This window comes from Talpa europaea, assembly GCF_964194135.1.
Source record: "Talpa europaea genome assembly, chromosome: 2".
In the NCBI taxonomy this organism is placed as follows: Eukaryota; Metazoa; Chordata; class Mammalia; order Eulipotyphla; family Talpidae; genus Talpa; species Talpa europaea.
In genome coordinates, this window is record NC_140068.1 from 92,017,264 (window position 1) to 92,032,363 (window position 15,100).

The window sequence follows — 15,100 nt, forward strand, 5'->3', positions numbered from 1 at the left end:
CTGTTTTTGCTGCATCCCATACATTTAGGAAATTGGTGTCCTCCTTGTCGTTCAACTCAAAGTATTTTTTAATTTCTTCTTTGATCTTCTCATTAATCCAGTAGTTTTCCAATAGTGTGGGTTTCGATCTCCATGAGGTAGGAGGGTTCTTTGCCTTCTTTTTATGGTTTATTTCTAGTTTGATGCCTTCATGGTCAGAGAAGATGGTTGGTATGATTTCAATCTTAGTGTGTCTGTTGATGTTTGTCTTGTGTCCCAGTATGTGATCGATCCTGGAGATTGATTCGTGTGCACTTGAGAAAAATGTGTACTCAAATTTTTGGGGGTGTATTGTTCTAAAGATGTCTGTTAAGCCAAAGTGGTCTAGATCCTTATTTAGAGCTTTAGTGTCCTTACTTATTTTTTGTCTTGTTTATCTATCCATTGTTGATAGTGGTGTGTTGAAGTCTCCCACCACATATGTATTTTTTCTGATGTCTGTTTTCAGAGATGATAATAGTTGTCTATTTTGGTGCTGCTTCATTTGGTGAGTATATGTTAATGAGTGTTATGTCTTCTTGATGTACTGTCCCCTTGATCATAATGTATTGACTGTCTGGGTCTCTTTTTACCTTTTGAAGTTTGAAATCTGTTTTATCTGATATAAGCATAGCTGTTCCTGCTTTCTTTTTTGGTCCATTTGCTTGTAGGATTGTTTTCCATCCTTTTACTTTCAGTCTATTTTTATCTTTTGTAGTTAAACGTGTTTCCTGGAGACAGAAAAGGGTTGGATTTTGTTTCTAAATCCAGCCTGTGACTCTATGTCTTTTTATTGAGGAGTTTAGTCCGTTTACATTTAGAGTCAATATTGATATGTAAGCATCTGTATTTGCCATTTTGTTTGTCTTTTCTGTGGTTTTATTTTTTTGTCTTGTTTCGTTCTTATTCTTCTCTCTGTTGGTTCCAGTTCTAGGTCTCCTTGTAGTATTTTTTTGGAGTGGGGGTTTAGTCATAATTAAATTCTGGAGTATCTGTTTATCTGGGAAGGTCCTCATTCTTTCTTCAAGAGGAAGGAAAACTTTGTGGGATAGAGTATTCTTGGTTGGCATTTGTTGCCTTGGAGTTTGTTGACTATGTCCCTCCACTCTCTCCTTGCCTGTAGTATTTTTTCAGAGAAGTCTGATGTCAGCCTGATTGGTTTACCTTTGTATGTTATTTGTTTCTTCCCTCTTGTCAGTTTCATTATTTTTTCTTTGTCTTGGATTCTTGGAAGCTTTACTATTATGTGTCTTGCTGTATTTTTTCTTTCATTTTGGAAGTTTGGTGTTCTTCTTGCTTCTTGTATATCTATTTTCAGCCCCGTCTTCATGCTTGGGAAGTTCTCTTTGATTATTTCCTTGAATATTTTCTCTGTTCCTATGTCTCTCTCCTCTCCTTCTGGGATTCCTATAACTCTTATATTTCCTTTTCTCATGGAGTCAGATAGTTCCTGAAGTTTTTCTTCATTCTTTTTCCTTCGTACTTCTCTTTCCTTTTCTGTTTTGGTTCTTCCCATTTCATCTATTCTGCTTTCATTGTTTTTCCCAGAGTTCTTTAGCTCCTCCATTAATCCTTTGATCTCCTGCATTTCTTTCACTTCCCTCTTTAGGGACTCAATTTCATTCTTCTGATCGTTGATTATTTTTCTCATATCATTTTTGACTTCTTTCAGTTTTTCAATCATGGCGATTTTAAATTCTCTATCAGGAAGGTTTAGAAGTTCTTCCAAGTCACTGTTGTTGCAGTCTGGTGGTTGATTTTATTTTTGTGATGTGTCCTTTCCCTGAGGACTTGCTTAGTTGCTTATTGTTTTTCTTCTCCCTGCTGCTTGTTTTCTGATTTGTCCTATGCATTGGGACACTGTCACTGGTACTGGCCGGCATCTCTTTGGTGAGCTCCTTCTGAGATGTCAGAAGGTCTGACTGTGGTTCTAGCCCTTTCTCAGTTCCACACAGTTTTGGTGACCTCACGCAAAGCTCCTAGTCTTAAATATGGCGTGTCTCAGGCCTGGTTATTGATTACTCAGTGAGGCTCATTCACCTCAGTGATGGTTCCCGTGGGTCTCCCCACAAACCTAGGTCATGGGCACAGGGACCTGGGCAGCTGCAATCCACATATGCTTTTCGAGAAAGCACACGTGCTTTTCCACACAAGCTTACCAGATAGCCTTTGGCTATTTTCAGGTCTCTCCACAGAGTCCTTATCTTCCTCTAATGATGCCCAAAGCCATCTGCTCACCTCCATGGTGATTCCTGTTTCCGTTCACGGGGTGCAGTGCCTGCAATAGTTCCTTTCCACTCACTGTCCCGATCGATCTGTGGTTTGTTGTTGTTGTCATTTTCCTCCTTTCTGTTGGTCATAGTGTGCCAATGGTGGAGGGTAGCAGGGTTCTGAGCTTTCCTCTCTTATCGTCCTATTTTATGGCAACTTTCCACTTCGGGCAGTTTGACAGAGTCATGCGTTTATCTTCTGTGTCACGGTTCTTGCAGGAAGCTGCCGCTTTCCCTCCCTATTACCTTTTTTTTTTTTTTTTTTTAATGGGATGACTTACTCGCAGCGTTTCCCTGCCGCCATGTTGATCCGTCTCCTTTTATCATCTAAATATATGTATTTTCTTGCTCTGTCCACTGAGGCCTACACAAACACATATACTCCACACACACACACACATACACACACACACAAATAGATGTGTTTATATATGGATATAACTGTACAGACAGAAACATACAGATAGAGAGAAAAGGCAAATGGAACAAATGATAACAATTAGTGAATCTGGGTGAAGGGATTATTACTTGTGACTTTTGTGAGGATTTGTAATAATTCAAGATTTAAAAAAAATTCACTTATTTTCCACAACACTGGCTCCATCCCAATTAGTTGCTTTTCTTTGGATTCTTCTAGTTCTGGGAGCTGGCAGTCGTCACCCAGGCAGGGAGGTGCCACCTTGTTAAGTCAGGGTGAACTGGTTTCAAATTTGGTTTATGCTTTCTTGGTAGGGCCTATAGTACTGGGCAGGATCATATTCTCTGAGAACAAGCTCTTTGGACTCCTTGGGCTTCTGCCAAGAATGAAGTCAAGGTTCAGAACCTGCCTATGAGGGACCACCTCCATTTCAAATTTACAAGCGTGTTATCACATATTGGCTATTTTTCTGCTACTACCATAACTCAAGAGTTCTTTGTATAGGTTATCCCCATTGATTAGATTCTTCATAATCTAGAAGAGCTGAGTATTGCCGACTCATTGAACAAATATTTCCTGAACATCAAGCACAGTTAGCCCTGGGGGCCAGTAGTGAAAAGAGACAGAGGTTACAGACAACATGGAGCTCATGTGTAACGATGGGAGATCCATAATAGCAAATAAAGAAGTAAATATAAAGTCTGTTGGCTGGTGATATGATCTATGGGACAAAGCAGGCCAGGAAGATAAAGTCTGGGTTGGCAGTAGGGGAATAGCATGTGATTTTTAAATAAAGGTGAAGGAGGAAAGAGACTTCAGTTTGCTTTTCTGGCAACACAGACCTCAGTCTGGTCATTTGTTGTCTGTGTGCTGAAAATGTCACCTTTCAAATATCATTGAAAAGGTGACATTTAAGCCAAGACTGGAAGAGGTAATAAGGTGAGACACAATGATATCTGGGGGGTAAGGGGGGAAAAGCATCCCAGGAAGTACAAATTTCCTGCGGTAGGGGCAGATAGTATTATTGGGTCTCGAAGGTCATCTGTAGGTCACTGTCAGCCTTTGACTCAGCATGAGACAGGAGCTTTGGAGGGGGGTTCTAAGCAGAGCAGTAAAGGGAAATGGAACAGTGAAGGGAAATAGAAATAGAGTGTGGTCTGACTCACACTCAGCTAATGTGAAACTATGTTCTTCTTTTTAGATAATGTCTGATTCTCAAATGGATCCCTAAGGATGCTTTTTTTTTAATCTCTTCACTTCTTTCCTGTCTCCAACTAACTTATGGTAATTCCTTTAAGCCACAGAGCCTGTACCAAAGAGCCATCAACCTTCCACCATGGGGTCCATTCATGGGGCTGCTGGGTCATGCCCACCTCTTTGAAGATAAGCATCAGCACAGGAGAGATGAGAGGATATGGAGAAGGTAGAATTCCTGTGGGTGGCAGAGGCAAAATGGTCAACTCTCCTGCAGAAGGGGAGGTGTGTGTCAGGGTGCAGAGATGATGAATAGAGCACCCTGGCACCTGGGAAAGCCTGAGAAGGGCTGAGGACCAGAAGTTAAGACGTGCACATGCCCATCATCCATACCCCATGACAGGGTTGTTAAAACTGCAGCCGTGGGCCTCCCGGCAATGCAGCAGGTTGAGAGCAGTGCTGTGAAGCTGTCCACAGCCTCTGCAGTGCGGGTTCGAGTACCAGCCAGCCAGGGAGATACCCACATGGTGCAGCAGACCTCTCCTGCCTCACCCACTGCTCTCCTCAGCAGTGCTTTTGGTCTGCCTGCCTGTTCTGCTCCCAGTTCTGTCTTTGGTGAATCCTCTCACCCTCCTGCACTTCTGGCCTGTACCCCAGCTCTTGTATAAATAAATAAATCGTGCCGCTCGCCCCGACCAGCCCCTCGGCTAACACCAGGACGCCGCCAGGATGCCGGCTTATCACTCTTCTCTCATGGACCCCGAAACCAGACTTATTGGCAACATGGCACTTTTGCCTATCAGGAGTCAGTTCAAAGGACCTGCCCCTAGAGAGACAAAAGATACAGATACTGTGGATGAAGCCATCTATTACTTCAAAGCCAATGTCTTCTTCAAAAACTATGAAATTAAGAACGAAGCTGATAGGACCTTGATATATATCACTCTCTATATTTCTGAGTGTCTAAAGAAACTCCAAAAGTGCAATTCCAGAAGCCAAGGTGAGAAAGAAATGTATACGCTGGGAATCACGAATTTCCCTATTCCCGGAGAGCCTGGGTTTCCACTAAATGCAATTTATGCCAAACCTGCCAACAAACAGGAGGATGAAGTGATGAGAGCCTACTTACAGCAGCTGAGGCAAGAGACCGGATTGAGACTCTGCGAGAAGGTTTTTGACCCACAGAATGATAAACCCAGCAAGTGGTGGACTTGCTTTGTGAAGAGACAGTTCATGAACAAGAGCCTTTCAGGCCCTGGACAGTAAAGCCAGCCCAGCAGACACCGTCTCGTCAGCCATGGACAGCGCTTCACAGCAAGATGTACACAGTTCTTTGCATTTATATCTTGCAGTTTTATACAGAAGGAGAAGTGAACATGTCTTTTCTTGAAAAGCTCTCTATCAACTGCCTGTTCTGTTCCCCACTTTGTCTCTGGTGAATCTTCTCACCCCCTACATCTCTGGCCTATATCCCATTAGTTGTATGCATAAATAAATAAATCTTAAAAAAAAAAAAAAGCTCTCCATCAACAATTTGGGTGGGGGTTGAGTGAGGGGAAGATGGATATCAGACTGATATGAAATTTTCAGACTTGTTACCCATAATTGACAATAAAGAAATTTATAATGTTCCAAATAAATAAATAAATAAATAAATCTTTAAAAAAATAAAAACAACTGCAGCTGCAGGGGCTAGACTAGGAGAGAGGTGTGCCACACCCCTACTCAGTCATTACAGTTTCCCATCTGCCCAAGCTGTCTTGGTTTCTTCCATTTCCTGAAACCTCTCTCCTGGACATAAACACTGTGATCTTCCGGTTGTGGGCCAGAGACCCAAAGGAAAATAGCAGCTTGGGACTTGCATTGCTTGCTGTGGAGTTAGCTGGTCTTGTTTTCAGGTAGAGAGATGAGGGGCGAGAACTGATTCAAAGGATAGTTCCTGATGGAAGCTTGAAAAAGAGCTTGGGACTTGGACGCTTTTCTTCTCTCTTCACTCGTATTCTCTTACCACAGTGATGGGGCAGGGGCCTCACACTGCCGGCACCCCCAGACTTTCTCTGCAGCCTGGGTATATGAGCTAGGCTCCTGTACTCATGGCACTGTGTCCACCATGGCAGTTAATGCCAGAAGGATGCAGGTGAAAAGTAAGGGGAGGAGGCCATAAAAGAGAGGCTCAAGCTGAAATACAGTTCTCCATCCTTCTTTTTCTACCCTCTTGGCCCTTTTAGGTTCTATTTATGACCATTATTTTTAATGGATTTTTTTGAGGTCAGAGACAAAGAGCTGGGGAAGTATAGTCCTATCGATGGAGAGCATCAATATCAACAAGCACAACTGGTTTTATGATATGACAGAGGAAAAATGTTCAATGCATAAATTAAAGCTTTAACTTTGTCATAAACTCGGGAGCATCAGGATTTAGTGAGGCAAGGGCAGGCCAAGATGTGACAAAGTTATAATTGGGAGACAGAAAGTGACACTATTTTTCAAAGTGAAAGAAAAAGAAGGGAAAGGAAAGAGATTAAGAGAGAAAAAAATGCACAGTCTTTGCCAGGCTGAGTTACAAATGACCCATTCAGATTAAAAAATTGCAAGATCTTACGTGATATCAGCATTAGGGTGAAGCCCAAAGACTTCAGGGTTATCTAGGGATGGCAATGACTGGATGTATTCAAAATACTGGTCCAAGGTTTTGCACACGGGGATTTTATATCCGGTGTAAAAACAGAATGTTGGTTCGAACATCTTCTCACTGAACCAGACCTACATGGGGGAGAAAAGAGATGAAATAAAACTGATGAACAACTAAATGAAAGCTGCCACTGTAAAAAAGGAAGAGCCACCTTATTTCCATGTTAATAGCTTTTTATATTAGGTTTGAATAATATAAACAAAACCACTGATAGAATAATTAGCACATATGTGGTCACAGCATAAAAGCAATGAAGCCTGAATTTTCTTCAACACCAAAGAAAATACTCTCTAAGTGTGAAGAGAAGAGAACCACCCGGCAAGCCCACTCTGCTCAAGTGATTGTCAACCCTTGATCCTGTATTTGAAGAGTGGGAGCACACTGCATCACCGGGGGAGTGGTGGGGAGAGGGTGTGTATCTGGGCATTTTCATCACCTCCCTTCTCCCCAAATGGGGTGACGCCAGGGGTCTATGCCTGTCTGTGCTCAGGGCGGCTCACAGCAGCACTGAGCTCCACATACAGTCAGGAGTCAGGGAAAATTTCTTACAAGTGCCTCCTCCCACCCTGGGGTGGAGAACTCCCTCTGTTAATTAAGTTATCTCCCTGACCACAAGAAACAAATGTATCCGACCAGCTTGTTGTTCGCCTTAAGACATCCTTTTGTCATTCCATATGAATTGATTATCTGTAATGTCACAGTGAGAGAACAAATATATACTTGGTGTGAATAGACTTATTGTGAAGAGGGAAGAAAAATAATGCTGAATGCCTATGAGCCAGCGTTGAGGCAATGACTTCAGTGCCTAGCAGTGATTTTCCCAGTAGGGAGGGAAATAATGGGAAGACAGGAGGAGTAGAAATGCAGCAGGATGTCTGAATCACCCCAGGACTCAATGCAAAAAGAGATGGGGACTGTGCCTTACTTCTATTGGTCACACTTTCTTTAGTACCTTCCCTCCATTTCTTGCTTCTAGCTCTCTTAGGTGGAGTCATTACACTGAAATACACTGTATGCTGGTTCTCTTGCTTCCCTCACCTCAGTTCTGTCCTATCCAACATCTTTGCACAAGGCACTGAGCTGCACATGGGAACAGGATGCAATTGCATGATAAGCACTATACAAAATGCCAGAAAGTAAAAGCCAGAGGACATGCACAATGAGCAAAATACTAAGAAGGCTCAAAGCAGGAAGAAAGAATAGGTGGATGTCAGGTAAAGCTTTATCAAGGAGGTGAATTTGGAGATAAGTGTTGAAGGGTAGGATTTTGACAGAAGACTTTGTGGTTAGGGAGAACACACAAGCAAAGGCATAGAATAACTACTGTGAAGAGTATGAAGCAGGTTGAGTAAATGGTGAAATTTAAGGTAAATGTCATATAGTGGTAAGAGAGGGCAGGAAAAGTGAAGCAAGGTTATATAATGGATGGCTGAGGGTGTCAAGGTGATGACTGGTGCTCAATTTAAGTGGTAGGGAGCAGGTAAAATTTATTAAAGCCAACAGGGCTATAATCAAGGTAATTAATTAGGAAGATTATGTTTTTAGTGGATGACTAGGGAGGCAGATGCCAGGGGGCTTTCATTACACAGATGACAAATTTCTATGTTGAGTTCTGTGTTGCCAGATGACATCTGTCTATAAAAGCAAAATGAAGTTTCCTCCAAAATTTCCATTACCTTTATTGATATGCACACTAATAGCTAGATTCACAAACACGCAAATACTGAGTTTCACCAAATTAGAGAACATCTTGGGGTATAGTCAAAATACAGAATTTGTGGTCTATATAAAATTACTACAGGAAACTCTGGAAAGCATTTTACAAAGATAAGCAGTCATCCTCCACGGTCAATAAGGTCCTACAATTTTGGGGGTTTAGGAGAGATACTCCACAAGATGCTGAGAGAAAAAAAAAAAGAACAAACAGGGTTTCAAAGACAAGCCCCAAATTGAAATCAGAGGAGAAGAGGCTCCAGTTTGAAGACACTGATACACAGCTGGGTGCTTCTCATTCTGGATGACATGACAAGGGTGAAAGCAGCAGAGAAGCTTGCTCAGAAGGTTGGAAGGTGCTTCTGGATCAGAAGGTGCTTCTGCAAGATAGAGTGTATTGGCCTAGGTGTGTTTCTCTAGGCCCAGTCCAGGCCCAGAGTATGGGACAGTCTAGGTTTCCAGGAGAAGGTTGGTATCAGCTGACTAGCCCCAAATGTTGGGGTACAAAGGGGAAGTAGAAGAGGAGAAAGGCATGTTAGTGTGAAAGGAAAGAGTTGCCTTTCTTGAAAGCTGAAGGTGGAGCAGTCTGAACTTCTTCCCCTCTCTCTCCTTGCCCCAGGTCAGCCTTGAGGTAACCAATCAACTACAAGCAGTTTTCATCTGTGATTTGGAGAGCTGGATCATTCTGATATGGAAATAAAGAGGTTTCAGGGCCTCCCCAGTGGTGCAGCGGATTGAGCGCAGTGCTGTGAAGCTGTCCACAGCCTCTGCAGTGCAGGTTTGATTCCCAGCCATCCAGGGAGATACCCACATGGCGCAGCAGACCTTTCCTGTTTCACCTGCTGCTCCCCTCAGCAGTGTTTTTGGTTCATCTGCGTGTTCTGCTCCCTGCTCTGTCTCTGGTGAATCCTCTCACACTCCTGCGCCTCCAGCCTGTACCTCAGGTCTTGTATAAATAAAATAAATCTTAAAAAAAAAGTTCTCAGAAATCTCCTTTGCTTTGCCAGCAAATTGTTGCCTTACCAACTTTGGTAAGGCAATCTCAATAAAGCAAATGTTAAAAGATAAAACGACTAAGATAAATGGCTAGTCAGCACTTTTCTTGAACTCTAGTTTTTAGAAAGAGTCAAAGAATATTCTTTAAAGCTAATATAAAGGTATGTGAAAAATAAAATAGACCAGTTGTGCTCTGGGGTCAGTAAAAATTCAATCCAATCTATTCTGTTTTAGATGGCTTAACCTCAGGCACATAAAACTCTCAATCTGCAGAGATTAAATTATGTTTATCATCATCAGCACATGTATTGGGTGTATCCTTAGGTGCTAGAGAAAAGGGATACAGAGACCTGTATATATAGAAGATTCCTTTCTTATTTTAGTGGGCTTACAGTCTTGTTGGGGGAGATGAATACATGGATTAAGATCACAAAGGTCTCTTCCACTCCCTAAGGCAATGATCCACACCCATCTCCCCAAGGCAACCATCCACACCCATCTGTCTTCCCCTCAGCTGATGACTGACATACCCTCAGCCAATGAAGATCTCTATTTTACTCTGAACAGAGGCACAAAGGAGAACAACCTCCTCTTCCCCATCACAGTGACCAGTGTCAGTCCCTGTGTTCATCCCATCATCAGGAATGGGCTGCCTTCCTTCTAGCAGGAGGTGAGGGGCAGGAGGTGAGGATGGTGAGCAAAATAATTCCTACATGTATTGGTAAACATAATCACCATTGGTTATTGTTAAGGTGAGTAACAGGAGGTAAAAATAAGGTGGAACCAAAATCTCCACATCAACCATATGGAAATTATAAACCAGAAGGGCTCAGCATTAAAAGTCTGTAAGATGTGGTGAGATTTTTTACTTAAGTAATTCTGTTAGAAATGTAAGGACTAGAATACATCATTTTCAACCATCAGAGAAAAATAAAAATATATTTTTTAAAGAAGAAGGAAAAAGGCCAAAAAAGCCTGGCTAATGAAAATTATCAAATTCGATAGTAGAAATGTCAAGACATAGCAGTAATTATTACAACAGGAAAGTGATTAATTTGCTTGTTAAAATATAGAAACCCTCAGATGGAGTATAAAAATTCAAGCTACTTATAAGAGATAATCTAAAACACAATGACACAGAAAGGTTGAAATAAAGAAATAGAAAGAATTATAGTGGGTATATTAAAATAAGGATTTTTAATCATCAGCAGACCAATAAGAGAATGAAAAGGCAAGGCACAGAGTGGAAAAAGATATTTGCAACCATATAATCAACAAAGGACTTGTTTATGGAATATGCAAAATACCATAAGTCAAGTTCTTTCAAAAAACAGACAACCCAAGAGAAATATAGGCACGTCACTAATAAGAAAAGCTAATAAACTTGTGAGGCAGTTATATTCCATTATTATTCAGAGAAATAAAAATTAAAACCAAAATAAGATACTCTTATAGACCTAGCAGAATGGCTAACATTAAAGAGACTAATATCCCCAGTATTGATGAGGACGTGGACAAATGAGGTATCACAAACCTCTGCAGGATATAGAAATTGGATCGATCACTTTAGAAGCCAGAATGACGTGACCGACTAAAACAGAAATTCCACAAAACTATATAATCTAGCAATTCCATCCTTAACAGAAAGGCACATATATGTGCACCAAGAAATTTTCCCAAGAACATTTGCAGCAGCATTATTTATCATAGCTCCAAATGGAAACAAAGCTTAATTTCCACCAATAAAATACAATGGAAAATTATACAGCAATGAAAATGAGTATAATGATCATTGCTACATGCTACAGCATGTATGAATCACAAAATATTATTGAGTGGGGAAAAGTCTGACACAATAGAGAACATACTCCACAATTACACTTATATAAAACTGAAAACAAATAAAATTAAATGACAGTATGAAGGAGTGCCCACTTCGGTGGGCACTATAAAAGTCAGAATTGTGTTTACCTTGAAGGTATGGGAAGTTATAAGGGAGAAGAGGCATGCAAGAAGTTTGGGGAGTGCTGGAAATGTTTTATGCTTATTTGAAGAAATTTATTAAGCTGTATCTTTATGTTTAAGATATTTTCAGTATTATGCTAAATTGCATATTTTTAAAGTTTTTTTTAAATTTACAAGGCAAATGCAACCAACAAGGGGTTAATATGCAAGATATATATGTTTTTTAAGATTTATTTATTTATGCATACAAGAACTGGGGTACAGGCCAGAGGCATGGAAGGGTGAGAAGATTCACCAGAGACAGAGTGGGGAGCAGAACAGGCAGACTGACGAAATACACTGTTGAGAGGAGCAGCAGGCAAGGCAGGAGAGGTCTGCCATGTCATGTAGGTATCTCCCTGGCCGTCTGGGAATCGAACCCATGCTGCAGAGGCTGCGAACAGCCTGCGTTCAACTCGCTGCACCACCGGGGAGGCCCAAGATATATTTTTTAAATGTATACAATTCAACAATAAAAAAAAACAAGCAACCCACTTAATAAATGTGCAGCAGAGGTGTACAGACAATTCATCAAAGAGGACATCCAGAAACTCAATAGATACATAGGAAATGTTCACCATTGGTTTGAATAAGGGAGATGCAAGTTAAAACCACAGAGAGATACCATCTCACAGCCAGGAGAATGCCATATGTTAAAAGCAAATCCTCACCAAGAGTGCTGGAGAAGATATGGAAAGAATGTAAACTGGTGCAGCCATTTGGAAAGTGATCTGGATTTACCTTAAAGAACTAAAAATGGAAAAACCACATGACCCAGCAATCCCACTCCTGGGCATCTACAGGAAGAATGTGAAACCCTATAAACATCGTGGGCTCCACTATATTTGTTGCAGCACTATGTACAATAGGTAGGACATGGAAGCAACTTAAAAAGTCCACTGATAGAAGACTGGATCAAGAAGATGTGGTATATTTATACTGTGGAATACTATTCAGACACTAGGAAAGACAAAATATTGCCATTTATAGCAAAATGGAAGGAGTTCAAAGGAAATACTGGACATTTACATAGTGGATGATTTAAGAAAGTAAAACACTTATAACAACTAGCAGTCATTAATAAAGTTTCTGAGGTTCAGAGAGAGGGGTCAGGGAGAAAGAGCCAAAGGGAGTATAAGTGATAGTCGTGGAAAAAGGAAATTACCAGACAAATGGTAAGGAAAGGTCAATTCCCTTTACTCATCTTCCCTGACCTCTTCCAGTTGACCTTTTCTTCTTTCTTGATACATTAAAGTACTTAGGGCCTTGTCCTTAGTTTTATTTTTCTTTTTATTTCTACACTTTCTTCTTATATGATGACCTCATCTAATATCTTGATTTAAAATACCATCTATATGCTGATGAACTCCAAATCTTTTTCTCTAGCTCTGAGCTCTCAGCCTGTAAATCCAATTGCCTTGTTCATCTTCATTCATTCATTCATTCTCTTATCCCACCTACTATGTGCTAGTTTCTATTCCAGGCATTGGGAATTTGGCAATGTGTGATCAGGCATTGCCTGCCTTTCTGGAGCTTACAAACTTGGACCACTCCATTTGAATATCTAATTGGCACCTAAAAAGTAATCAGAAAATATTTGACCTAAACAAAACTCAATTTCCACTCCCAGACAATAAAGCTCATTCTTTCTTCAGTCCTTTCCCTTCTCTGTAAATAGTCCCATTTTCTATCCAATTTCTTGGGTCAAAGTGAGAGTGGTCCCTTCCCCCCTCTTTTTTTGCCCTCAGCAGTTTGCTGCCACCATCTGTACAATTTATCCACAATCTAACCACTTCTCTCGGCCTCCAAGGCTGAAACTCCAAGTTCAGGTACTTTCACAATTGTTCTGACACAAGATATACTTACTTAGACATCTTTTATTCCCTCCTCTGAACTGCAGATGCAGAGCTGGGTCTATCATACTCCTTTATTTAATTCTGCTCATGAGTCTGGGCCCATTTCCCCCCCATTCATTCCCTGATATCCACTCCCAGTCTCCTTTCCTTACAGGGCATCTGTTTAAATACACTTGAAAATTAACAATGATGTAAAAAATTTTAAAAAAATTAATATTAAAAAAATAAAAATAAATATACTTGATATATGTAACTGAATATCTATCCTTGCTTAATATACATATACCGGTATTACTTTATAGACAGCATTTTAATTTTTTAAGCTCTGCACTCATTACCACGTGTCTAAATCTCTGCATGATGTCACAGGGATCATTTCTTTTAAGTGCTGCATTGTATTCCATGATTGGAGTTCACAACATCTGATTTATCAGCTTCCTTGGGACTGACCTCTAGGTCACCTCCAATTTCAAAGTGGAAACAATACTATGAATACTGTCTTTGCACATGTCCATGGATGCGTCTGAGACCTGCTCTGATTCTATAACCAGGAATGGACTTCTGGATCAGATTACTCATATTACACACTTGGGCACAGTGTGTGCTTACTACCAGGTTTCTTGAGCTTTTCTAGAAGTTTTCTGAGATTTATCTACCCAGGATATTTAATAACAGTTAAGTTTTTCCCAGTTGCTTTCACAGAAGGACTGTGCCAGTTTAATAATCAGCAACTGGGCTTCAGCTCTACACATCCTTATGGCTATTTTATTATCAGTCACCTTTTCCACATACAGCTTCAAGAAAAACATACAAAGCTAAGTAAGGGCTGAAAGAGAAAAATCCATTTTCTGATGACCCCACAGTTTACCAAAATGTCCCCACAGCTTGTGCTTTGTCAGTGAGGTTTTAATTTTGTTACGGGGGGTGGGGGGAATCATTGAAACAGAATTACAATATAGAGCCTAATATAAGGAATTCAAAGTACCATAAAATATTCCTATCTGACTTCCCTTGTAGGTAAATGTATATTGCCTCTGTAACATGTAAAATTCTTAAGCAGGGTTTGAGTCTGGTGTATGTATTTACACTATTTATCTTTGCTGTGGAAGCCATAATGGTGAAGGAAATGTTTACCAACGTGATATATGTGGATATTTCTGGGCACAGAGAAAAAAATGAATACTTCATCAGTTTTCAATTGTCTGTTCTAATGTTAGAAATGAGGTCTCAAATCATGATTCATTCCCTTTATCGACTTATTTGGGGGCTTGAAATTACCGGGAGACTTGCACCTAGAGAAAGAGGCAGTGGAATTACAAATTACAGCCAGCGTTTTTCTCACAGGTGAGGCGCTGAGGAACGGGGAACAAAGAGGCGGGGCTGTGGGGAGGGACCCTGGGCATGAGCAGCTTCTCTGTCCAGGGAAGATTCTCAGGTCTGTGAGAGCTGACTGCTGTTCTGTTCTAGACAAGTACATTGCTAGTTGGTTTGCTTTTGCTTTTGGTGTTGGTTTCATTTATTTTGGCTGATTCTTTTCAGCAACTCCTCTTTATACTTTTTTTCTCCCTTAAGTTTGATTTACCTATTACCAAAAAAAATTATTCTTGTTTAAAAGGAAATGAAATGTGTCTTCATCTTTTTTCTCAATTGACTTACTCTAGCAAAGCAATTAAGTAGACGTTTATCAAAATCATCTGTCACTCTGCCTCCATATTGTACTTCTCCAATCATGTACCGAACTGTGCTCCATGATACACCCTTTATGAAAAATAAGAAGAGAGTTACTCATTGTCAGTCCAAATGACTCTAGACATCTCAGGTCTTTCCACAGAGGAAAGTTCTAGAAAAGAAAGCCATAGCTAGACTGCTTATAAAATTATTCATTATATTAATTTTGCTACTAAATGACTAGAACAGCTATGGTTTGTTCAAAGACAAA

The 15,100-nt window shown here is 40.5% G+C and overlaps 2 protein-coding genes across 2 annotated transcripts in view; one reads left to right on the forward strand and one right to left on the reverse strand.

Moving 5' to 3' along the window:
* DNAH8 (dynein axonemal heavy chain 8) overlaps positions 1-15,100 on the reverse strand; it is a gene marked incomplete at its 3' end in the record, with an annotated part of 299,195 nt that overhangs the window by 39,922 nt on the left and 244,173 nt on the right. Inside the window, exons 83-84 of the mRNA XM_084228672.1 lie at positions 14,818-14,919; positions 6,503-6,663 (exon numbers count right to left, since the gene is read on the reverse strand). Of these exons, the coding sequence (XP_084084798.1) occupies positions 6,503-6,663; positions 14,818-14,919 (263 nt within the window). The remainder of the gene's footprint in view (positions 1-6,502; positions 6,664-14,817; positions 14,920-15,100) is intronic.
* LOC311167569 (actin-related protein 2/3 complex subunit 3) lies at positions 4,630-5,166 on the forward strand (the record flags this gene model as incomplete). The annotated part of the gene is made up of 1 exon (XM_084228673.1): positions 4,630-5,166. One exon carries the CDS (start codon positions 4,630-4,632, stop codon positions 5,164-5,166), a length of 537 nt encoding a protein of 178 aa, XP_084084799.1.